Source organism: Perna viridis, chromosome 10 (assembly GCF_037379345.1).
Source record: "Perna viridis isolate PV_CMFRI_1.1 ecotype Kerala chromosome 10, ASM3737934v1, whole genome shotgun sequence".
Lineage (NCBI taxonomy): Eukaryota > Metazoa > Mollusca > Bivalvia > Mytilida > Mytilidae > Perna > Perna viridis.
Window position 1 is genome coordinate 6,766,753 of NC_142454.1, and position 26,472 is coordinate 6,793,224.

Below are 26,472 nucleotides of genomic sequence, written 5' to 3' on the forward strand. Positions count from 1 at the left end.
TTGTCTACAGTTTTTCATTATCTGTAGTTTTATATTAATAAATTAAAAAAAAAAGATCTACTGGCAAAACTTCTTAGAAATATTCAATTTAGATTGATATTACAATTCTCTATATCTTAGGCCTATAAATTTTTAACAAATTTTAGCTTGCTCTAAACAGAAAACACTAGTGTCAAATTTTATATTTTCAAACATGATCAGAGTCACCTTGAACCAATAACTTATGAAACACACCATTTCCAATAAATTTCCCCCTTTTTAAAACGTAAATTGACAAATCACCCCTTCTAAACTTCATAAATGGTACGCTCCATCCTGCAAAGCTTGGCACAAAACAGAGTGTATTGACGTCAATACTTTGAAGTACAATCTGTGATATACCAAGTATTTTAGGCAGGGCAGATCAGGTTCATACTGGTACAAAGAAATTCTCATTCATAAAACAACTTCCATTACATAAACTATCAAGCAAACATACTTTGAAAAAAAAAACAACCACAAATTCATTTATGAGGTCAATGTATTTTTTTCAGGTTATCAAGATACAGAATATAAGAACTCATTTTTCACAAATAAATAGACATTTTTACTGTTGTTATTTTTTTAGGCCAATGCAATCATCATGTTAGCTTACAAAAACTGACCTCTTTTTGGTAGAATTGGTATCACCTTTTTGAACTCAATAAAATTTTGTTTGCACTGACTGCAAAACAATAAACTGTATTACAATCTACAACAATGTCAATGTTTTTTATTTAATTAATAGACAATTTCAGTTTTGACTTAACAAAATTCCACATGACCTGAAGGACTTAAAAGAGAAAAGGATAAAACAAAATTTCCATATAACCATCTACAATGCACCTTGACATTTCTAATACTGCCTACTTTCTTCACTGCAAAGTAAACTTGATTGTAATGTGTACAGCAGCCTCTACCATTCTAAAGTAGAAGTTTATTACAATCCTTGCCATTCTTTAGAAGCCAGCAGCCATAACAGATCCATTCATAATCAAAGTGTGTTGATTTCTTGATTTCATCATTAACAAGCCAGTAATTTACAAAAAAAGATTTTTTTATCTCTTTCTCAAGAGAGCATGCCAATCCCATCTTGGCTGTTTTCCTCATCAATAAACAGAATTAATTACCCATAATGCCTCACTATCACTGCACTGAAGGTCAACCATAATCTGAGGCAAATGAGCAGTAGACAGTTTCGGCAGAATGAAGATTTAATGTAGATTAAAAGATCAAAGAACTTCCGCTAGTTATTTAGAAATGGATTTCACACCTGTGACAAATTATCTTGTCTGCTAGAAACCAAAATGGCTACCACCTGTGGTGGAATCTTCCTCAGTAGTCTACTGCCAAAGTTGTATTTTTATTTAGGTACAAGCACTCCTTAAAACACTCAAATTATACCAAGAACATTCATTGATAATATAGGCTGATGGCCAAAATTATGGTGTTTTAAAATTAAGAATTTTTTCAAATTCTAAATGAAGTTAGTGTGTCTGGTGGAAGCTGACAGAAGCCAAAAATAAGTTTAAAAGAACAAACTAACACTTATACAGACAGTATAAACACACTTATACAGACAGTATAAACACACTTTTAAGCAGTAGTTATTGATCAAAGTCACTTTGCAGGTTTTTGAAATTCCTAGTCAAAATCCTTTTTGAAAACCATATCAAGACCAGAATAATAAAAATTGAAGGTTTTCTTGGTTAATTAAAGTGACCTCTACATGATGATATGACCTTCAAGTAGCAACTTCCTCTAGACCCACTTATTGTTACCTAATATAACTCTGGCAGGTACCAGTCCAGTATGTTATACAAACTAACTTCTGCCTGAGCACCTCAAGTTCTCCAAACATCCTTGACCATATTTCTATATTTAACCATGTGTTTATAGGATTCAGTGCATTAAGACGATCACCTGTTAGAATATAAGTGCCATAGAATGGAGAACTCCTCTTTTTATCTGATTATTGTTTTTAAGATGCTATAAACACCTAGATAACCAATTCTCCCCCATTTTACATCAATTTATGTTTCCGGTTTCCTTGTTAAATGCATATTCAGCTTAATTACATCAGCTGTAATCACCAAATAATCAGTGTTCAGAGGACTGCAGCTTGATACAACCTTAGAGATTGACTTGAGAACATTTGGGACAAGAAGGAGCTCTATATTTAAGGTTATTACAACTCTTGAATTTTGATTGTAACTGAATTTTCAATGCAGAATAGTCTTGTGACACAAAGCAACTCAGACATCTTGAAACTTGTTGACACATAACTGGAAAACCTCAGCTTAAAAGTTAATGTCGGACCAAAAACAAATATGCTGGTCCAATGTGTCAGTGTCTTTAACTTGGATCGCCCTCAATACTTGAGGAACAACATATTTACTAACTTTTAAGAAGGTCACACCTGTTTAAACCATCAAAGTGGATGATCGGTTAAAGAAAATATCTGTGGTCAATCATGACTGTTGTTACATATAGCTATTGGGAAGAAGCGAAAGTTACCTGAGCAGAGGTACTTGTCGCATCTGTTGTACTGAAAACATAATTTCTTACTCCAATAAAGTTTCAATAATTTTATAAAAAACCACAAAACTAAACTTATCATTACCGAGCAGAATTAAACAGTATATTGTTGGACCTTATGGATAAATAATTTTACTGCATGTCCCTTTCTGAATATTTTTCATTAAATGTTTCATTGAAAAGTGTTGCTATGAGAGAGAGAGAGGAACTATAGAGAAGTTTGATCAGAGAAGAAAAATAACCAAAATGAATTCTTAAATGTAAAAATACATGTATATTTACTAGACTCGTCTTATGACTAGATGAAACCTTATATTTAAATTAAAAAATAACTTTTTTGTATATGAATTATAAGTGTTTGTTTAAACCCTATGAGGCATACCCTATATCACTCCCCTAGACCTATATCACACTTCTAGACCTACATTGCATACCCTATATCACATCTCTAGAACTATATCGTATACCTTATATTGCACCCCTTCACAGACCATACTTTAAGTATGGTTAAAATATGATATAATAAACATGACATATAACAATCTGTATCACATGCTGTATCAACCCAAGACTCCTGTATCATCCCAAGGTCCTGGAAGGTCCAAGTAAACCAATTTCAAAAAACCTTAGTCAGAAAGTAAGTGTCTAGGTGAACATTTCTAATAGGATAGCCAGAACTAAAGAGGGATTTCCTAAGCTAATCAAACAAATACTAGTAGTTATACAAATTTGATAAAATAAATGGGAACTAGTTGTAACCCATTGACCATTTTAATGTGACTTCAGGGTATATTACAGGATATTTGGTAGGACACAATCATGGAATTTTATGAGACCTTCCCAAACAGTGCCTGTCAGGACTGTCAGACTGGCAGTTTTTGAGAGGTCTGACAACTTATAAAAACTAGAGGCTCTCAGGAGCCTGAATTGCTCATCTGGTTAAAGTTTGTCTTTCAATAGCAATAAATTGAACAAGGAGTCGCCCAACAATTTCGACTCAACAAGACTTTATTAGGACTACCTTAAGGATCATTTCAGCGATTCAAAGTTTCTATCTATCTATTATGGTTTTCAAGACATTGGCTGAAAACTGTAAAAATAAACAAGAGGCTCCCAGGAGCCTGAATCACTCACCTGCCTTTCAAGGGCAATAAATCAAACAAAAAGTTGTCCAACAATTCTGACTCAAGAAAACTTTGATAGGACTTATCATAAGGACCATTTCAGTAAATGAAAGTCTAAATCAATCATTGTTTTCAAGACAATGGCTGAAAATTATATAAAAAAAACTGTCAAAAGTCCCCACATCAGTTCTATGCAGGATACCCCAAGGAACATTCATACCAAGTTTGGTTCCAATTGGTCAAGTAGTGTCAGAGGAGAAGATTTTTGAAAGAAATAACATTAAAAATAGCAAAAAACGTTGAAAAAGGGCAATAACTCCAACATGGCTTAATAGATTAAAATGAAAATTTGACTGCAGATAGATCTCATCATGCTAAACACTTTTACAGAATTTGGCTAAACTTAACTGTTTTGGAGATATATGCGAAAAACTACTGTCTGACCCCTATGTTCTATTTTTAGTAACGGTGGCCATGTTTTTCGCATATCAAAAATCCCCACACCAGTTCTATGCAGGATACCCTTAGAAACATTCATACCAAGTTTAGTTCCAATTGGTTAAGTGGTGTCAGAGGAGAAGAGTTTTGAAAAATTGTTAATAATGATGACAGACGCCAAATGATGGCAATAGCTCACATGGCCTTTGGCCAGGTGAGCTAAAAATTAATTTCGACCTTTATATAACATGCCCAAAAGGTAAAATCAAAAGATGTGGTTCAATTTGGTATGTTAAAGAATGCAATATCTTAATATTTGTTGAAACTAATCTGATTGGGAAATATCACAAAATTCTTCAGAGTCCCTTTGACCGCTTTAGCTGTGTTCCTTTACAGTTTAGTAAGGTATTTAGTCTCTTTGATACAGTGTCCCTTTCTCTCTATTATTTTTCTCTTTCCATCTTAATCATGACATTGTACACCATGTTGTGTTAGTAAATCCCCCCCACTCATAGGACAATGCCATGAAACAGGAAGTTTATATTGGAATGCAACCAAAATCTTTAAAATGTATGACCAATCTATATAAAGCCACATACCAAATTTGAAATCAATATATCCATTGGGAATTGAGATAATGTTATGAAATTCAGACAGACAATATGATGGACAAGTCATCTTAACATTACAAAAATATGTCATACAAAATATGAAAGAAATTTAAGAGGTAGTTGCATAAATGCAGATGGTGAAATTCAAACAATGGAGCACAGCATTACTTCACATAACAATGGTGCTTATTTTTTTTTGGCAGATGCACTAGATTTGTGATTCTCAGAAGGCCAATTGATGTACAAGGTGATTCTCGGAAGGCCAACTGATGGACAACGTGATTCGTTGAAGTGGAGACTACTACAGAGTATAGACCATCTGATAATGAACTACTCCTGTAGACATATAAGCTCATATTTGATGACTCTGTAATGGGCCATGTTTAAAACAAGTACTATCTTAAAAAAAAAAGATGGCTGACGCAGTAAAATTTGTTCTTTTTACTTATAATTTTCTACATTTCATTCAAGAAAAAACACATGACACGCAATTTCAATTTCCGATGCAGTTTTTTCAGACGCCACTAAGTTATCAGTATTTGGCCAATCAAGAAACAAAATTTCGATCAGGTGACTTGCGTTGCCATGGAAGAGCGTCTTTAAGGTCAAAGGGTAAAAAGTGAAACTATACCGACTGTGTCGGTAAAAATATTGATCAAATAGAGAAACGACATAATCATAATTTATAAACTCATTCATAAATTTTTCTCTAACATGGTACTTGAGTACTATGCAAACTACAATACATATAATCAAATTTGACCTTTAAAGGACAATAGCCTCAAAAAAGAGAGTCATACAACATGAACAAGTGTTAAAATTTGAAAGGTGATACAAAAATCATTTCATAATTTGAAATTCATTTTTATTCTGTTAAGTTTACAAGCTAGAAGCCAAGGATATAGCTGAAATATTGCTGTTTGAACGTTAAACCCCAACAAACAAACAAACCAAAAAAAGTGCCTTTCAACTCATTTTGTTCACATTATTGGCACAATACCTACTGTAGACACTATTAGAATGTCAGTGAATAAATTTGAATTATGCATAAAAGCAAGTTCATTCGCAGCTCAACACATGTTGGAAGACAAAATAAAGATAAAGTCAAAAGCAATATAGAGACTCTCAGAGGAGATAACTAGCAAGTAACTGATAAATTACCTCTTTTGACGGAATACAGATTGGTGTCCCAACTTTAACAAATCCACTTTCCACAGATACACCACACACAATAGGATCTCGAGAATTAAATATACAGTTAGGTAAAACCCGGAGTTTACATGGAAATACTGCTATGTGTTTGAATTCTTCTTGTTTTTTCTTTTTCAGTTCATCTCTATAGGCCATGAATTTGTCAAATAAATGATAAATAATGTCTGCAGTGAATATCGTAACACCTAAACTGTCTGCTAATTCTTGAGCATCTCTTTCTACCTTGACATCAAATGCAAGGATCACAGCATATCTAGAAAAAAAAATAACAAACCAATCAATCATATTAATCCATCTAACCTCTTAAAGCAAGAAAATATAATTATTTGAAAACTAAGGTATAGGAAAAATACACAATATGTGTTGTTGAAAACCAATGAACATATCAATTTTAGAGGGTTCAAAAAGTACCACTTAAATAAACATGTAAGACAGACATTACCTTACATGTAGTGTAAACATTTTGGGCATACCTGTTTACCTTTCGAACAGTCCATGTGGGAGATTCTCCCAAATTGACATTGCATCATGTGGGTGATTAATATCTAAAAGCAAATTCTTTTATGAAAATTCAATTTTAAAGTACTTTTCATTCATTTCGTGGAAGGGTTAACGAGTATGTTTTGAGTTTCCCTATTTTCATGGATTCTATCAACCCCAGGTGTAAATTTCGAACAGCTTCGAAAATAAAAAGTAGGGGTACTTCACAAATTATACTGATAATTTTTGTTGCACTTTTTTCCTTTACTAAGTATATGTCAACAATACCTGCCAAGGTATATTTGTTGGGAAATAAAGCAGAAACCCATGCAATACACAATTCACTCCTCACCATGACTATGGTGCCAATATCTAACATGACTATTTCGGTAGGCATAGCATACAAGTAAATATTGATTTGTCATGTATCAATAAGATGATACATTTAACATTCTGGTACCATCCGCTGTCAGACAACTAATGTTTCATTCTCTCACAATGACATTTAAAAAGGTACATGTCATAGAGAAATTTGTCTTGTTTTATAATATTATTTCTCCAATTTTTTAACTATTTTCACACTTCTTCACCAGTTTGGAAAAAAAAAAATTTCTGGTCTTAAGAGAGATTCAAGTTCCCAGATGCTGATAGGTCAAAATACAAAGGAGCGATTGGTAGTTGTGTGATTTGAGTCACACTGTCTATAAAATCTCATTGGGCAAAGGCGACATTGGCTTTTTTAACATTGTTCCCCCGTAACAACTGGTGACGTCATAGATGTAGTAAAGCCGGAATTTCCACCATGTCACAGATTGACATACTGGTTTTGAAAAATTAAAAGAAACAAAATCTACAACTTCTGTTTGTTGATTATGAAATTTCTCTTGATATGTTCACACCACCTGCCATGAGACTTCATAATAATCACTTATAATAATATTTATCTCAATGGGAATTTTTACATCCAGCTCAGTCTGGATTTATACCTAAACACTCCTGCCAAACTGCTCTTGTGAATATTGTGGATAAATGGCTAGATGCAAGATGAATGATGGAAACATAAATCTGGCTATATTTTTAGAATTTAAAAAGGCTTTTGATGTTGTTGATCATGATATACTTTGTAAAAAACTAATGATCTATGGTGTAAATGACAGTACTGTGCAATTCTTTAAGTCCTACTTAAAGGATAGAAAGCTGCAAGTAAATATTTTAAACACTTTCTCATCAAAAAAACCTATTAGCTTTGGCGTTCCTCAGGGTTCCATACTTGGGGCACCTTTATTTGTTATATTTATTAATGATCTTCCTCTTGACATGCATAATACTAATGTTGATATGTATGCTGATGATACAACCATACACAAATCTGGGAAAAATATTAATTTATTACAACAGGATGTGCAAGATGATCTAAGAAAAGTTGAAAACTGGTGTAGAAATAACTGTATGTTTATCAATCCTAATAAAACAAAGTGTATGATTATTGGAACAAGACAAAAACTGTCAAATGTTGATATACCCTCCTTAGTAGTTAATGATAAAGCTTTAAATTTTCATCATGTGAAAAACTACTTGGTGTAAAAATTGCTGATATTCTAAGCTGGAAATGTCATGTTGATCATATATGCTCTAATATTTCATCAAGATTGTATCTCCTAGCAAAGATTAAGAAATATCTGAACATTGAAACAAGAAAAACTTTCTATAATGGATACATTCTTCCACTTATTGACTACTATTGTATTGTATGAAGTGGCTGTGGCTCTGAAGGATTAGAGAAAATTCTTAAACTCCAAAAAGGGGCTATCCGCCTCATTCTAGATGCTGAACCCTTTTCTCCATCAGAACCCTTGTTAAAAAAATTAGGAATCATGAAAGTAGAAACAAGGATTAAATATCACAAATACCTATTAAATCTATATATCTCTCCATGGGGAAGCACCAAGTTACATATCAGAAAAGTTTAAGTATGTTTCAAGAAACAAACCTTATTCACTAAGAAATGCTGAACAAGGAAATTTGATAATCCCAAAAATTAAAACTGAACTTTTCAGACATTCATTCATATAATCTGGGTCTGTCTTGTGGAATAAGTTACCCAAACATTTATGCGATCAAGCCACTGGCAACTCATTCAAAATCAACCTAAAGAAGTACTTTAACACTTTTGAATAGAGTATCTTAAAAGACAAAATTGTTGCTGCTTACACTTTTTTTTTAATGTTCTATATTGCATTATCTTAAAGTGATTTGGTATTGTCAAATCAGCTTTTGTTTTTGTGTTGTGTTGTTTATTTTTAATTTCTAGTAGATATAGTTTTTGGGTGTGAGGGCTTCAGGGAAGATTAGCTTGTAAACTAATTGTATAACCCTCTTGAAATAAAGATTTTATTATTATTATTATTATTATTATTATTATTATACTCACTGACTATCATGTTCTAACATGACTGAGGCTTTCATTATATCCTTCTTATGTACAGGTCCTATGTTTATTCCAGCATACTAAAAACAAAAAAAATAGAACCATTGGTATGGAGTACCTTTAATAATGTGCTGCTGTTTTGTTTACAGGAGATATTTTTCATTAGAGGACAAAAGTGAATAAAATAACTAGTCAACATGCAAAGGTATTAGAGAGCAATAAAGGGAACCAAGGCCACAGTGGTAATCAAAAGAATGCAACCCAGGGACGTAGACCAGACATGGAAACCAGAACCACACAACAAAGAACACAAAGTAACTAAAACCATACATACATTGTAACAAAAGTAAATGAGCAACTCGAACTCCACTAAAAACTGGTAGCATGGACCAGGTGCACCGGTAGGGTTATACATTCAATTTCACTGATTTTGATTCTCATTATCATCAAAAATCCATATCCATGTAATAAGTTTTTTTTTTATGGATGCCATGTTTGGTGAGTTTTTTTTGTGATATTAATATATATTAATATGAATATGCGACATAAATTTAATCAATGAAGAAAAGGATAACAAAACAATATTCCTTTCACATGTGATAAAATTACCTAGCCATGGCAACTCCTCAATGAATAAAACAATTATCCTGAAATTTCAGTTTTCATGACCTGTGACCTTGAAAATCAAAATGTGTTTTAACTTTTTAAAGGACTTAATTTGTACAAAATAAAATCCAAACCTATCGAAGGATTCTTTGAGTGCTTATAATGGTGTTATATAGAGAGGAGGGAAGACCTGACAATCAGTTGCACTGTCAAAATCATATTGGTGAAGCGATCATTCATATGATCTACTTTTGACTAATAAAAATTGTAAACAATTTCAAATTTTCTACAACAAATTTAAATATTTTACTAAAATGATATGACTTATGGTGTAACAATTTTTTCTTGTACATATATCAAGTAACTCTCATAAACATCTTGAATTATTAAAAAATGCACTTGTCTCAAATGATTTCCCTTTTTTGAATGACCTCTTACGAACCGATTTATGAAAGCATCTACCAGTACTTTATAAGAAGTCAGTCAATATATGAATATTTGATGTGCTATTTTTCTTCAGTTGGTTGTGTCACAGCCAATTTCTCTACATCTAATTTCTACTATTTATATAAAGATGAAAGAAAATACCAAAATATGCATGACCTAAAAAACCACCTTTTTAAACTAATTTGAAAAACTGACATATGAATTAACATTTACAAAATTACAAAAAAAATGCTGTTCTACACTATTTCTTTTATCTGAATAAAAGGGGACCACCTAAGATTTGTACAACTTTAACAAAGCAACTGACAGAGAAGCTAGATTTAACTTGTAATTGGGAATTGTATGTTGAACAATTAACTACTAAGGTGAAAATCTTTCCTCTTTTTTGTTCTTTTTCTTACAATAATTCTTCATTAAAAGTGACGCAAGTCAAACAGGTGCCCTGAATTATACATCACTTTATTACAACTCCAAGTTAAAGTCTGGCAAATATCCTCTAAAACTTTTATTTTACATAAAAACAAACTACTACAGGTGGGAATTAGTATTCTAATCTCAATGTACAATTTATGCATGTTCTATTCAAAGTTTGTCATAACTAATTTCTTTATTGAGTGTTCAGCATTAACTGCATGCAACAGTTACTTAATTAACAGTGACACTTAAAGTTGATGCAAAATTTGCAAGTTTTTTTCTTTTGAACATTCCATGTCCCTCAATGTTGAAAGTTCAAAAGAGAAACATATATCAATATTCAAATGAAGTGAGTTATATAACTTGCTTAAATAGTAAAATATATCATATTATAAGCTTTGGGTTAACCTGGTGTTAAAAAAATCCTGCATCTTAAATAGAACAATGACTGAATTTTATGGTCAAATGCACTCATTAAAGTTTGAAAAAATACATAGTTTAATGATCTTTAAGGGGATGACTATTTGATTTTAAGGTTGGAGCCTGGTCGATTTTGGAAATAAATATTCTTGCTCTCACAGGCCCTGAAAAAGTTACAAATAATATTCTGGCCTGTCCTACACCTAGAAAATAAATAACTATTCTGACCTTAGTCCAGATACTTCATACAGTGAAATGGAAATAAATGTGTGGTTGAAAATAAATTTTCTAACCTGCAAAATTTCAAAAATAAATATTCTGACCCCACAAAATTTGCCAGTCCCCCCCCCCACAGAAATAGTTGTCCACTTATGCAGGGATATAATTTTCACATAAAATTCACGTGATTTACTCATGAAATTTGCTTTCAATAATGGTAGCTCAATTCACATGAATCACATGAACTTCATGTGAACACTGTCAAAAAATGTATTTGCCGGATTAAGGTGAAATTCATGTGGAAATATTTTGTCTGAGTATTAATCATCTGGAAATCAAAACTGATTGATGGAAGAATGTTGCAATAGGACAGACAGACAGACAGACAGGAGGATCACTATATACTCAAAATATCTGAGCAGGGTTTTAAGTACACTCCTATAGGGGAACTTCACCAACCAAACTCTTAGAACATATAGTAGCATCTACTGGGTACTGCGTTGTTTAGTTTATGAATCATCCAGCAGGGTTTTATTAAGTTTTATTGTTAATTTTACAGACAGTTAACTTACAGTGATTTAAGAAGTTCTAAAGAACTCAACCAAAGCCTTCATGGACAAAAGTGTAGATGCTTACTCACAGCCATTTTAAAAGTTCTCAGAAACTTGACCAAGGCCTCCATGGACCCTATTTAAGATGCTTGTACTTACAGCAATTTTAGAAGTTCTTAGAAACTAAATCAAGGCCACCATGGACCCCAGTGTAGATGCTTACTTACAGCAATTTTAAAAGTTCTCAGAAACTTGATCAAGGCCTCCATGGAACCTATCTTAGGTGCTTGTAGTTACAGCAATTTTAGAAGTTATAGAAACTTCAGCAAGGCCTCCATCTCTTAGACTTACAGCAGTTTTAGAAGATCTTTGAAACTCAAGCAAGACTTCTACTGACCATATCTTATATGCTTGTACTTACAGCAATTTTAGAAGTTTTTAGAAACTCAAGCAGAGCCTCCATGGACCCTAGTGTAGATGCTTGTACAAACACACCACGTTCAGCGAGTTTAATAGAGCCTAATACTTCCTTTAATGCCACAGACAGTTCCTCCTGTCAAGATAAAAAGCAACCAATTATTGATTTACAAACTTGTATACCAGAGTTTTAGAATTAACTAGAAACATATTTTCCAGAAAAAACAGCCTGTTTTTGGCCATAAAAATGTTCTTGCAAAAATTAATTTACCACAATGTTAATTTTCCTACTTTTTTATTGGTACAGGTCTAAAAGACATTAACTTTCTGATCATTTTAATTTACAATCAATATGCATCAATTCAATTTGACTTTTAAGAGACAAAGGTCAGCCATTGCTGAATAAATAGTGAGTCAACTTTTCTATTTCTTTAAGATTAAACCATAGAGCTAGTGCCTAATGGCACAGACTGTGTAAGTGCAGAAAATGATAAAGTTTACCCTATAATATTCAATCTCATCATCTCTTTCAGCCACATACACTGGTAACCCAGCCAAAGCTTTGTCAAGATCTTTAGCAATGATCTTGACCCCTTGGGCAGCCTTGACCTCTTTATGGTGCTCCCATTGAGACTGTAAAACAATGAAAACATACCATTACATTTTAAATAGGAGGAGTTGTGGTGTAGTTAGCCATTCTAATTTTCTAGGAGAGCTTAAACACAAGAGCTATAACTAGAAACTAGTATGTAGGTTGTAATGCATAGCAAAAAATAAGTTTACCTAATACTTCTGAGTATTTTTTTTATCTAGAAATAACTTGAAACCACATACAATTAGAACTATACGTGATAATTTTTCCTTGTACGACTCTATTGCAACAAACAAAAGAAACAAAAAAGTTTTTTTGCTAAGGTCAAAAGGCATTATTTGAACAAATGACCTTGAACTTCACATGCAATATCAATGAATGGCAATTTCATTATTCCTAATGTAACTAAGTATTATATTTAATGTCCCTCTTCCAATTTCCACAGAAATCACATTTACTAAGTATCATCAGAGGATATTGACCTTTAAATAAGGAGTTGATAAAATTTGTTATCCATTTTAAAATCATTTTCATTATGAAATTAACTTTTTTTCATTAAAATTTCTGTATGTGAGATTTTATCTCTTACAAAACAATTTGTATCGGTTATTATTAAAATCATAAAATGCTGATTTTAATATTGTGAAAATAATTGAAGAGGATGTCATTTTCTGATAAACTTTTACCAAGCATTCATAGCTATATACAAACAATCAAACCTGTCCAAGCGACCACCTGTTTTCTGCAATAACCTGTCCAAAGACTATAATATCTCTACATTCTATGTAAAATTTACCTGCATATTAAGATCACCTGTCATATGAACAGGATTTTGGCCTCCTTGGAAGGTTTGACTGAATTTCATTTGTTGCACAATTCATGAACATGACCTTTCAGGACTTCCAAAGATCTCTATGTATAAACATGGAGAGTTAAATCTCACTTTAACTGTAAATTTCATCAATGGTATATGTACAAAGAGTAAAATCTCACATGGACTCTGAACTCCATTAAGGGCAGTGCTATAAGGAGTAAAATCTTGCCTTGACTCTAAATTCCTTCACAGGCAGAGCTGTAAGGAGTGAAATCTCACCTTGGTTCAAAATTCCTTCAAGGGCAGAACTATAAGAAGTAAAATCTCACCTTGACTCGAAGTTCTTTCATTGGTTGAGGCATGAGGAGTCCTCTAATCTGAGTAACGATGGGACCCTCTGTACCTGGAACAATGACTGTGTCACCTTCTCGCAAGGAACCATTGACTAGGATTACATCAACTGTGGTACCTAAACCTGGCAGGGCTTTCACCTGAAATAAAGCGAAGAATCAAAACTTTACAGGACAGGTGAGTGAAACATCCTGGTAATTGTAGACATAATAAAATTACAAAAAACATATCTAATATAAAACTTCACTTATTTAACCCCTCATTCCTATTCAGCACCAAAATCAATCCCCACATTTCCATGTCCAATTTTCTAAAAGGTAATAACACAATTTTTTTCTATATATTAAAATCTATCTACCTTTCCTGCATGGTAGGTACTCCTTCTCTTTCCTAGATGATAATCACACTATCCTATATGGTAATCACTCACGTTTTTTCCTAGATGATAATCACACTATCCTATATGGTAATCAATCACTTTCTTTCCTAGAAGGTAATCACTCATTCTCTTCCCTTTATGGTAATCACACTTTCTTATATGATAATCACTAAATCTGTTTCCTAGATTGTATTCACATATTCCTTTAATGTAATCACTCACTCTATTTTATATGGTAATAACCCACTCTCTTTCCCAGCTGATAATCGCTCATTCTCTCCACTATATCACATTTTCCTATATGGTATTCACTCATTCTCTTTACTTTATGGTAATCACTCACTCTTTTTTTATAAAGTAATTTCTGACTACCTTCACTAACTCTTTATCCTAAATGATAATCATTTGATCACTTACCTATATGATAACCCCTATTTTAATTATAGATAATGAAAGGCATGCCAATGAAGCAGTGACTACCAATTTTGAAGTCTTTATACCACTCTGCCAAAGACTGAAGCAGTGAACATGCTACCACTACTATCACCATTAGTGAGAGGATAGTAGGGTTTTAAACCTATACTAGCAACCCCTGTCAGTATCTGAACAGTCAAAATCATTTTATTCCCACTTTTCGGAGACGTAAATTAGAAAATCATGAAATGATGAATCTCACCCATAAGAATTTTGTCAATCCTAAAAGATGATGGACTTGTGCAGACAAATGGTTTAGAGCTTAGATTCTAATTCTTTCATGAATTTATGACTTACTGGTATATCATTGCATTTATTAAAATTTCCTTTCTGAATAAAGTGCAAGCAGTCCCACTGATGATAGTCGTATTTGAAAATTTGAAAGTTAAGAGAATGGCAGGGAGGTTAGAATGTTAATTACAAGATGGGCTTTCTTTCCTGTGGATAGTAGATTCAAGGATTATATTCAAATAGATATCAAGTTTAAAAAGCCTTAGGACAACACAATGTGATTTAGCACCGAGATAACCTCAGAATACTGATATATATCAACATGACAAATTGTAATTTGGCTGAAAACTCCCAAACAACAGTAGTATATGTACTTTGGATAACCCACATTTTCTGCACTCACATACCATGTTGGGAGTACAATCCTAATTTATGGTGCTGCAACATCTTGATATGATTCATAACAATGTCATAAAAATATGACATAGTTTATGGCAAAGTATTTGTGTGCCTCATTACAAAATTATATAACCTGAGACACAAGCATATGGTGAAGAGTTTTATTTTTTTCAGCAGAAATTGTCAATTTTCACCTGGTTACACACAAAAAAGAAATCATTAGCTTGGCTCCAGGACTATAACACGGTCTTTCTGTGGTTTATTAAACTGTTATTTTACTGCAAATTTAATCATTTCCATTTAGAATAGTAATTTGCCAGGTAATTGAAACCTATAACAACTCCTACATAAAAATCTATATCAAGGCAGAGCAGTCCATAAGGTTAACCGATGCTCACCTTTTATTAACAAATAGCTCATGTGATTTCCGGTGAAAATTTCCTATTCTGAGCACATTAGGAGACTTAAAATTACATGATATAATTTATCAACCTCTTGAAACTCCACTAAACACATAATTCTGCTTCAGGCCTTCTAAAAAAAATGTCAGGACAAAAACTTTAATAGAATATGTGTGATACTATAGCTGTCACAAGTCTCTCGAAACAATACCATAGTACACAACTGACACGATAAGAAATACACGGAAATCTCAATCCACCCAGATTTTGTACCTTTTCAAATAACAGAGACTACAATATAGCTCTGGTTCAAGGCCAATATCTTCATGTCCATGATAAAAGAAATTCAATATACTTTCAGTGGCTACCTTATCATTTTGTGATAAATAGCCCCTGGACCCACACAGTAATTATGTGCTATGGTCCAGAAATATTTTTGTAGCCCTTACCCAAAGAAAGTGCATCTATATTTAGGACACAAATTCTCCTACCTGTAGATTTCTTAAAACTTTTCAAAGCAAGAGAGTAGAAATAACAGAGAAAAGGGAAAACATCAAATTATGGCAGATAAATAATAATAATAATAAAAACTGACTAAATATTTAATAAAAGTACTTACTATTGACAAGTATTTACTTTTTACTTCTCTATAGCCAACTACCCTAACCCCACAAAAAAAAATGGAAAAAAAAACTGGATTTCTGTTATGAAAGGACTACAACAACAGTCCAATAATTCACAATGATAAACACTAAAATAATTTTTTTTTTTAATTAATAGTGCCAAGTATTTTGTGTTTTATTTAAAAAAAAAAATCCAATCTAATCAATAAGAAGTATTCAACCAGAAAATACTTTGGGATGGTCTCATAGGACAGGGACATTTTACACAATATGAAATAAAATGGACTCCTTCCTACCAATTCATTGAACTTCAAAGCACTAAGCTAATGGCAATTATAATTCTATAAATATTCTACAAAGGAAATATTAAAGTGTTTAAATCAAGTCTTGATCCATTTAAGGGCTATTTAAGAGTTGACCTACTAACTCCAGTCAAACATTTCAGTATAATCTGGATTGGTCAGATTTCCTGAGTAGCTTTACTACTGATTACTGACCCTAATGTCCAAGTCATACAGTTTAAATCGACAGAAATATGATAAACATCCAATCTGTAATATACCCTTAAGTCACATTAAAATGGTCAATGGGTTACAACTAGTTCCCATTTATTTTATCAAATTTGTATAACTACTAGTATTTGTTTGATTAGCTTAGGAAATCCCTCTTTAGTTCTGGCTATCCTATTAGAAATGTTCACCTAGACACTTACTTTCTGACTAAGGTCTTTTGAAATTGGTTTACTTGGACCTTCCAGGACCTTGGGATGATACAGGAGTCTTGGGTTGATACAGCATGTGATACAGATTGTTATATGTCATGTTTATTATATCACATATTTTAACCATACTTAAAGTATGGTCTGTGAAGGGGTGCAATATAAGGTATACGATATAGTTCTAGAGATGTGATATAGGGTATGCAATGTAGGTCTAGAAGTGTGATATAGGTCTAGGGGGGTGATATAGGGTATGCCTCATAGGGTTTAAACAAACACTTATAATTCATATACAAGAAAGTTATTTTTTAATCTAAATATAAGGTTTCATCTAGTCATAAGATGAGTCTAGTAAATATACATGTATTTTTACATTTAAGAATTCATTTTGGTTATTTGTCTTCTCTGATAAAACTTCTCTATAGTTCCTCTCTCTCTCATAGCAACACTTTTCAATGAAACATTTAATGAAAAATATTCAGAAAGGGACATGCAGCAAGCTGTGTTATACTGGTATCATTATCAGGAAAGCAAGCCTGGTTTTGTCATAGTCACTTTAAATAAACCAAAATACAAATAACTTGAAAACTTGCATTCTCTTGATTTTGAGATCATTATCTTGATAAAACATGTACCAGCATCTATTTACTACTGATAACCAGGACATGACCTTTAGAGATTGGTTTTTGGAATTAAGAATTTTACCTAATATGGAAGGACTTGAGGATCAACTGATTTTTATGTTTTGTTACCCTTGTTGGCCAGTCAACTGGAATAAGATTAATCTAAAAGTACTAAAGCAAAGCTAAGTGAAAAGTGCATTTACCCCCATCCTGCAGGTTTCCATGTACTTTTAGAAAACCAAGGATTAGTTGTAGCAAATTTCATTAATTTATCTTTTCCCTGGCAAATCTGACTAATTACCAATACAGAAACTACAGCTACACTCCCTGTTCCGTAATTACTCCTCTGCCAACAACTAATGTACATTTTAGCAAAAAATATTCAATATTTCATGCTGGGAAGACATTGATTGAAGCCAAAGTATCCCATTCATTGAGAAGTGCCGCACCTTTTGAGCAGACATAAAAATCGATAGTACTGAATGAAGTTATGCATTCTAAGAGTTTATATTTGTTCATACATGATTAAATGTGGTATAAAATTCTCAATGGAACTATTGTAAATAGACATTATTGATTTGAAAGAAAGAATCTAGGACAAATTGCCATTCCCAGTTTCCGAGGGTCTTGAAGGGCAAAAACTAGGACAAATACCTTTCAGAAAATATTGAAATCAGTCTTCACTCATTATCAATAATTCAGTTACCAAATTATCAAATACGGGTATTCATATACATACAAACATTATACATTCAGAGCAAGTTTCAGACGGCACAAATAAGTACACTAATCAATGTGCGTAAATCTAAAATACTAGTAAAAATCTAGCATAATAGAAACTTGTTAAGTCAGAGTACAAACCACAACATACAAAGAAAGTATATATCTTCTAAATTACTATGATAAAACCCTGGCTTAATCAACCCATTAATGGCCTTGAAATTAATGTTTAATCTTTCCAAACAATTCTGATGTAATAATTAAAGGTGAAAGGTCAATCTATAGACCATGCATCCATTAAATAGCTGTTTCTTGCAGAAATCTGAAAATCATACAAAATGGAATAGTCCTGAACATTAGAACATGTTCCATGTGCAATCTACAGTATGATTGAACTTGATTTGATATGAGAGGGCACCCATCTTGAGCCTATTTCCTGTTTGTCTTCAAGGTTGTTAACCTGAAACACCCAGGTATCCTTGGATTATCACCTGTATAAGGAGGCCAAGGGATCATCCACATCCTATTCCTATGATACATTGCATAATTTTACATTCTCTAATTTTCTATAAGCTGGAAAAAGGTAAACTTTGAAGTACAATAAGACAGGAAAGAAGATCTACATTTTCTGCCTGAATAAATTTGAAAAATAATTTGGACAGGTAATAAAATTCCCCTTGAAATATTCCATCAAGAAAATTGCATAACATTATAAATTCTGTTGACATTTGAAATACTAAAATCAAATCAATTTGGGATGAGATGAGGGCATTCCTACCATCCCTGATATATAATCCACACATTATCATCATTTACATGCTTGAAAACAATACAAATTCAAACTTCAAGAGGACTTTAAAAGTGGCATTTTCAAGTGGCTTTACAATTAAGGGATTTTACAAGTTTATGATGTGAAACATTAATTACCCTCTAGATACCCCAAGTTCTATCCACCTACACTGTAACAGCACAATTGATTTCATGAAAGCATTAGACGGCTTACAAACCAATAAAGATTGAGTAATTTTCAAAAATCGTTTACATGGGTTTACCAACAGTCAAGTGAAAGAAAATGTTTCTGCATAAATGGCATACATATTCAAAATACATATAATGATTTAAAAGCAGGGGTTGAAAAAACAGATAGATGAAGAGAAAGAATATCAGTGCTAGAGAAGTTGTTACAATGGTGTTGTTTCCTACCAAATCAAATTTCATCATAATTAAATAAACAATTAATAAAATTAAAACATTGGCTTCACAGTACTTCATTTCTTCGGCACACAAACAGCAGGATGTGGCAACCGAAAAAAAAAACACTATCAACTCTTAAAACAGCTGTTTCTTTTAAATACAATAAACCCTGGTCTTTTTCCTTACAGTGTTTTGTTTCAGTAGATATAAAGACCAACAAATTTGTCTTTACAACCAAGACTATAGAGACTACACGGATTAAAATTAATCCTGGCCACAAAAATTAAAAATTACTTAAGTCTGAGAATATTTTTAATTTACATGGTAACTTTAATCAAAGTCTTTCAAATTAATGATTTCGCTTATAGTTGACTTTAAGTTTTGTTGTGTTGGGGCCTGGTTTGAGGTCAAAGTCTCTCAATTTCTTCCCTGGGACCTTTCAAAATTCATTTACTGGGGTCCTTGGTCCATCAACCGTTTTAATTGATACTTTATTGAAGACTCTAGATTTTCCTCAAGTGGACCCTTGATTTCAAACTTAAATAAGTCCAAGACACTCCTCTATTGAAAGTAAATTTGAACACTTAACCTACCAGTTGAACTCACTGGATGCCCCCATATATCAACTACCCACACTACCTGTAGAAAATGAGAATAATTAGTTGTACAATATCATGTAAATATGGTGACATGGAGAATAATTCTGGTTAGATCAATTAACTCCATTATCTCACTAAAACAGGAAGTCAATCTATGTTCTATTTACTTCTTAATCCAGTTTAAGTATACAGTTGTTAAAGGGTTATCCTGGGAGTGATTTGTGATCAAACATACCCAATTATTGGTGAACGTGCACATATTTGCTTCAATCAATACTTGTGAAAAGGAAACCTTGCAATCTTTGCAAGTCTTGTAAATAGCAATTTAATTGTTACAATAGTGGAAGTTACATATCCTTAGTCAGTATAATAAAGAGGCTGTCCATGTAAAAATCAGGCAGACCCTAGAATATGGATGGCACAAGGTAAAGTTTATTCCACTGACTTTTTTGTTGCAATGTAATGTATACATCATATATGTATGTCAAATAGTACAAAGACTTTTTTTTAAATCGACAAATGATGGCTCTGAAATTCACTTAAAGTAATTCAGCTCTAACGCAACATTTATCACACCTTCATCAAAGAATTTCAATGCTTTCTATGTAATTTATTTCTCTATAATTATTGAAGTTAATCAAAAACCAACATTCAAATATGAGAAAGGATGCATTTGTGATATGAAATGGGGAAAATTTTTTTAAAAACAAAATTAGTGGTGTGCCACCAACTGCCTAGTTTTTGCATGGACACACCCTTTAAGTTAAATGATAATCTTGACTATTATGATTCCTTCAAAGCTGTTTTTTTTTCCAGATTAATTAAATTATTTAGGTTTAAGTTTTTTAAGGAGCAGAAACCAGACAGAGATGGATAGTACATGGTTAATTTTATCCCATCAAATTTTTTGTTCCAATGTAATGTTGAACTCAAAATGATGACAGGAAGAATGGTGATTTTTCAGTATCATAAGGGAATGACTCAAAATACAGTAGTTCCTTAACAAATCAACTAAATTATCAAAGAGTTATTTCCCTTTACTTTAAATTTCTGTAGTGCTTTCTATGTTATTAATTAAGTAAATTTCAAAACAACATTCATTTTCTTCTTTTTCAGAAAACATGAGTCAGTGAACATTTTTTTTTAAAACAAAGTTTGTCATGTGCCACCCATTGCCTGAATTTTCCATGGAGACCCTCTTAAGTTTTCAACAACTCATATGACAACTGGGTATACATTTTCATAATAATTACTTTGCATTTTTAAAATGGACTGTAGTAAGTTTGATATAAAAGCAACACCAAACTAAGTATAATTTCTTTTTTTTTAATAGCAAATCTTAGTATTTTCAGGAACTTGTACAATTTTATACATGACTAGACATTTTTCCTGTGTTTGTAAAGTAGAAACTGTAGATATTGTGAGGTAAAAGCATTTGGCTTTAAGGAAAAAAAATTTATTTCATACTGACAATGAAGATATTTTGATTGAGTATCAGGAAAAGACAACATTCAAAGGGAAACAACTCTGATTTGAAGTAATTACTATACTAGAAATAGTTTCATATTTATAATGCAGGAGATAGTGGATATTATTTTCTACTACTACCATAAGGAGTATTGTATTGGAGGGTGTTAAATTGGGCAATTTGGCAGAAAAGTTACATAAGAAGTACTTTTAATTGTGGATACCAAATTTCGTGGATTTGGTTAGAAACACAAGTTCGTGGATTCTTGAATTTGTGGTTTTGGGGATTTCAAATCAATGAAAATCTCCTTTTCATTGGTAACCAATTTTCCTAAAATCTACCAAAAACCACAAAAATTGGTACCCCACAAATAATAGTACTTTCACAGTAGTATGTGAAAAGTTTTGCCATCTCTAGTTTTGGCAGATCCCAAGTGATACACTAAATACTACAACTGAAGTTAATATTTGGCATAATCATATTTTTAGACAGACTGCTAAAATACACCAAAATTAACAATTAAACATCCACTGTAAGGTATATAGCAGAACTTGATCACATTGCTTCAATAACATGGTTATTTCACTCTTGCTTATGACCAGAAAATAATTCACTTCATGTCTAACTAAAATTACACTCTCAATGACCTCAGTTTACAACCATTAAAAACTGATTTTGTCATCTATGGTTGTTAATAAATACTAAGCCAGATAAAACTATTTCATTTTTGAACAAACAAGCCAAAAACTGAAAAGAGTTATGGTATGCAGGATATTTTCCACTCATTTGGTTTATTATGGTTAAATCTGTGTTTTTATTGTTGAACTACGACGTTGAACAGAGTTTGAAGCACTTTCTATTCTAGTGGAACTGTGAGTCTGATTCATTGTACATACAATTGTTACGCCATTGTATACCGTTAATATTGACTTATTGGCTATGGTTTAATGTACTATGACAGATATTTCATACATTTTAGGACTAGAAGGATTGACCCTGCTTTGCACTAGTCCAACACGGTGAGCCATATCTGTATTGTGCTATTTCACAGCCCACATGTTGGAATGGCAACCCACTCTGACACATTCTTCTGACTACGAGCCAACCAGTTGTCACTCTATCCCCTCAAAACCTGCTGGCTTGGCGGAGATGCAGTGACTTCCAAAAGTTTTGGGTATGACAGCTTGGGATTGAACCCTCAACCTCTAGCAATGGAGACAAGCACACTACCCTGAGACCATCAAGGCAGTATATATTAACAACACATAAAACTATTCCTTCTGATATACATTATTGTTGAAGGTAAATTAAAGCATTAAATCAGATGATGGAGGTATCCCACCTGATACATTCAGCAAAATTGCCATCATCTGTAATGACGTTTGTGTTCATTTTTTCTAGTTAGTCTTAATTTTTTTCATCTATCAGAATAAATAACAATAACATGTGCCATACATTTTTCACCAGAGTAAACATATTTAGTTACCGAAATGGAAAAGAACAAGTATTTCCATATTTCTTTCAAAAACTTAACCAACATATTTAGACCAAGTTAACCTTGCTACATTACCATGGATGTCAATGCCCAAAAGTAATTTTGTTAATTACTATTTGCACAAAAAAACACAGCTTGATTTTGATTTTCAAGTAAAGTGAGACTAATTTGTCTAAAATACCTTTATTTTCAAGTAAAAGAGAGATAACACTTTTTCTATTGCTTAAATAAAACTATTTACCGTAATATTTTAAGTTTATTTAAAATATCAAACAGGAAATGAGTCATGCATGAACTCACAAACTTCATTTTTAAATTAGAAACAGTTGCATAGGACAAAACCAGTCTTGCAGCTGTTGCACTTTAAAGACAAAAATTATGTGCCAAGTGGATATTAAAAGAAATTGGTACTTTGCAAGACTTATTGTTCTTGATTTGGGTGATTTAAGAGGTAGAAATAAGGTTTTTCCCCAATATACAGATCTGCATACAGAATGACTTGGGTTACAAGAGGTTGAACTCTGAGCAGTTGGGGCAAGTATGGCCATGCCATTCAAGCTTAATACAGCACCGATTTCAACTGATTAAATATTTGACACAGAAAAAGAATATGACGAGAATCACAAATTAATCCTATCTTTTCTATGGTGGTATTGTACCCTATGGTACATTTTCAAAGAGATTCATGTACTTGTAGTCAAGTTATTGTCCAGACAAAACGAAAATGCTTGTTTTTTTGCCCCTATTCTTAAACAGTTATGTCACAACCCCAAAATCAACCCAGCCTTCCTTATGTGGTATGGCACCTTGTGGTACAATTTTAAAGAGATTCATTAATCATTAACAGACATCATGATAATGCTTGTTTTTGAGCCCTGAATTCCTTAACAGTTTGAGTCACAACCTCCCTGAATCAATACCAGACTTCCTTTTGTGGAATGACACTATGTTGGTACAATACCAAAGAGATCTATTATTGTCATGACATCATGAAAATACTTGTTTTTGATCCCTTCTTTTGGCCCTTAATTCCTAAATATTTTAGTTGAAAAACCCCAAAATCAATCCAAGCCTTCCTTTTGTGATATGACACCTAGTGGAACAATTTTGAAGAGCTCCATTCACATTTACGATTGTTTCTGGCATCTTGTGTTACAAATCATAAAGATCTAAACACTTATACTTAAGTAATTGTCTAGACAAGAAGTGTCTATGAACAATGGTGACAACCTGATGCCATTATAGGAATGCAAATTTTTGCAGATGTATAATAAAAACAAGGTGTATGTAGATCTCAAAATCTTGTCTGTTCGGTGGGCTTTTCTACACCTTGTACAAACTGTAATAACTTTATATGGATCATGCATTTACTCAAGAATGTATAGTGAGAACTATGAATGGCTAAGAAATATTCACACGAAAGTGAAGAAATTTGCAAACATGGGAGTTGTTGCACAAGTGTGGAGGCACTATTTTGTCTAAAATACAACATTGCGCTACTTCCATCATAGGCATAGCCTAAAATCATATTAGTGTTTCTATTTGTCTCAATATCTTATAAATAAACAGTGTTAAAACAAATGCCTGTTCAATATTTACACTCACTTCACTGTACGCAGGATTATATATATATACAAAAATGTGCTCACCTCCATAGCTGTGGCTTGCAGTTCTTCAGAGTAAGACAAACGTTTAGCCAGCATGGTTTGACACAATTCACAGATCAGAGCTATTAGATTCCCCATACCATCACCAGAGTGGGCAGATGTGGGAACTAGAGAGATGTATTCTTTCATGTTCTTGTTCTCATAAAATAGTGCCGTATTCAAACCCTACAAATAAAAAAATATTGAAATAAACAAAATTTATTGTTTAATTGTTAATTGAAGTATCAAGTATGTACCTACAGTTATAGAACTCCTGTTATACTGTGGATTAACTCTTGTCTAGACAAGATTTAGGAAAAGTAAAAATGTACAGAATAGAGAGATAGGAACTTCTAAATTAAAAGAACTGGTCCCAGTGCCACCAAAATTTAAAAAAAAACCTTTTATGTTTGTGAGGTCGTCAATTTCAAAGACTTTGATTTTAGTTACCATGGAAATTAAGAATGCTCTAAGACTTATTAAGTTTTGTAGCCCTGGTGCCCTCATTTAAGGGTACAGATCAATGCTTTAATCTGGGGTCTGTTGACACAAGGTCTACTGTATTCGTATGCTCCAGTTTGATGCCAACATGTTTCTAAATAAAGCATTAGGACTGTCCAAGTATCAGCATTAATGTCAGGTCTATAAAGATACAGTACTAATACTTTTTTCCAGTTTTCATTAAGTTTTTCTTTCTCTTTATTTGATTATAACTTGTATTTAAACTAATATAAAGTCAGTACTTACTTTTATACAAATATTCCCGAAATGCATGAAAATCACCACAACTACAGCAAACAATGTTCAAATCAGATACAGCTCAAAAATCTTATAAATAACCATCTCTGTGATGTGATAACGAACTGAAACCTTTGATAAATATCCTTGACCTCAACCTTTGACCTTTACAAGATTTACCCATTTATATGGCCATCTCTGTGATGACAACTATCAAACCTGTGAAGACTCCTTGTGACCTCTTACTTAACCTTATGACCCATGCCCTTGACTTTAATGTTAACCTGTTCAGTCATCTCTATGATGGGACTAGTGACTTCTGACTAAACTCTATGACCCCTACTCTTGATCTTTACAACATTTACCTGTTCAGCCATCTCTGTGATGACGACCTGTGACCTCTGATCAAACTCCTGTTTACATTGTTGTGTTTGTTTCTTTATGACGTTAACAACATCGGCCTGTGGCTGAGGTTTCCATTGATATAATCTGTCTATCTGTTAAAATAAATGGATATATCATTACATCCATTGGATAAAGACAATAGTAAAAGTTAGTATTCATACTTTCAAACAGAAACCATCATGTCGGAATATATGGCAAATGATATGACGAACTACAGAAGTCTGAAAATTTTAGTAATCATCACTAACAACATTATTACCAAATCCATGATTGCATTATATGCATTCTCAAGTATGGATATTGCAAAATTTTGCACTTCATTCATGTTCGAGAATTATTCATAAAAGTAACCAACTTGAAAAAATATTCTTGTTTAATTTGTTTATCTGGCTAAAATTTAGACACTAAAAAATGTTTAACCTAAAAAAATCATGACAATATCACCACAGGAAAAGCAGTTTGTTTGTTTGTTGGGGTTTAACATCCGAGCAGCAATATTTCAGCTATATTCAGCAGACTGGATTATATGTATCACTACATTTGATTATAAGAAAAGTTGCTATAACATTTATTTAAAGTATTTTTTAAAATTATTTCAAAAGGTTTTATAAATATTGTGGCAAATTTTTTTTCAGCATTACCATCCCCATAAATATTTCCTTACTCATGAAGACTAGTA

The 26,472-nt window shown here is 32.5% G+C and overlaps 1 protein-coding gene across 2 annotated transcripts in view; it reads right to left on the reverse strand.

The window, feature by feature from the left end:
- Positions 1-26,472, reverse strand: part of LOC148604318 (eukaryotic translation initiation factor 5B-like) — a 64,020-nt gene that overhangs the window by 20,831 nt on the left and 16,717 nt on the right. For both annotated transcript variants that reach the window (XM_088550695.1, XM_088550694.1), the window contains exons 18-24: positions 25,754-25,885; positions 24,654-24,836; positions 13,659-13,820; positions 12,425-12,556; positions 11,928-12,059; positions 8,853-8,929; positions 5,891-6,194 (exon numbers count right to left, since the gene is read on the reverse strand). In XM_088550695.1, coding sequence (XP_088406821.1) covers positions 5,891-6,194; positions 8,853-8,929; positions 11,928-12,059; positions 12,425-12,556; positions 13,659-13,820; positions 24,654-24,836; positions 25,754-25,885 — 1,122 coding nt within the window. The remainder of the gene's footprint in view (positions 1-5,890; positions 6,195-8,852; positions 8,930-11,927; positions 12,060-12,424; positions 12,557-13,658; positions 13,821-24,653; positions 24,837-25,753; positions 25,886-26,472) is intronic.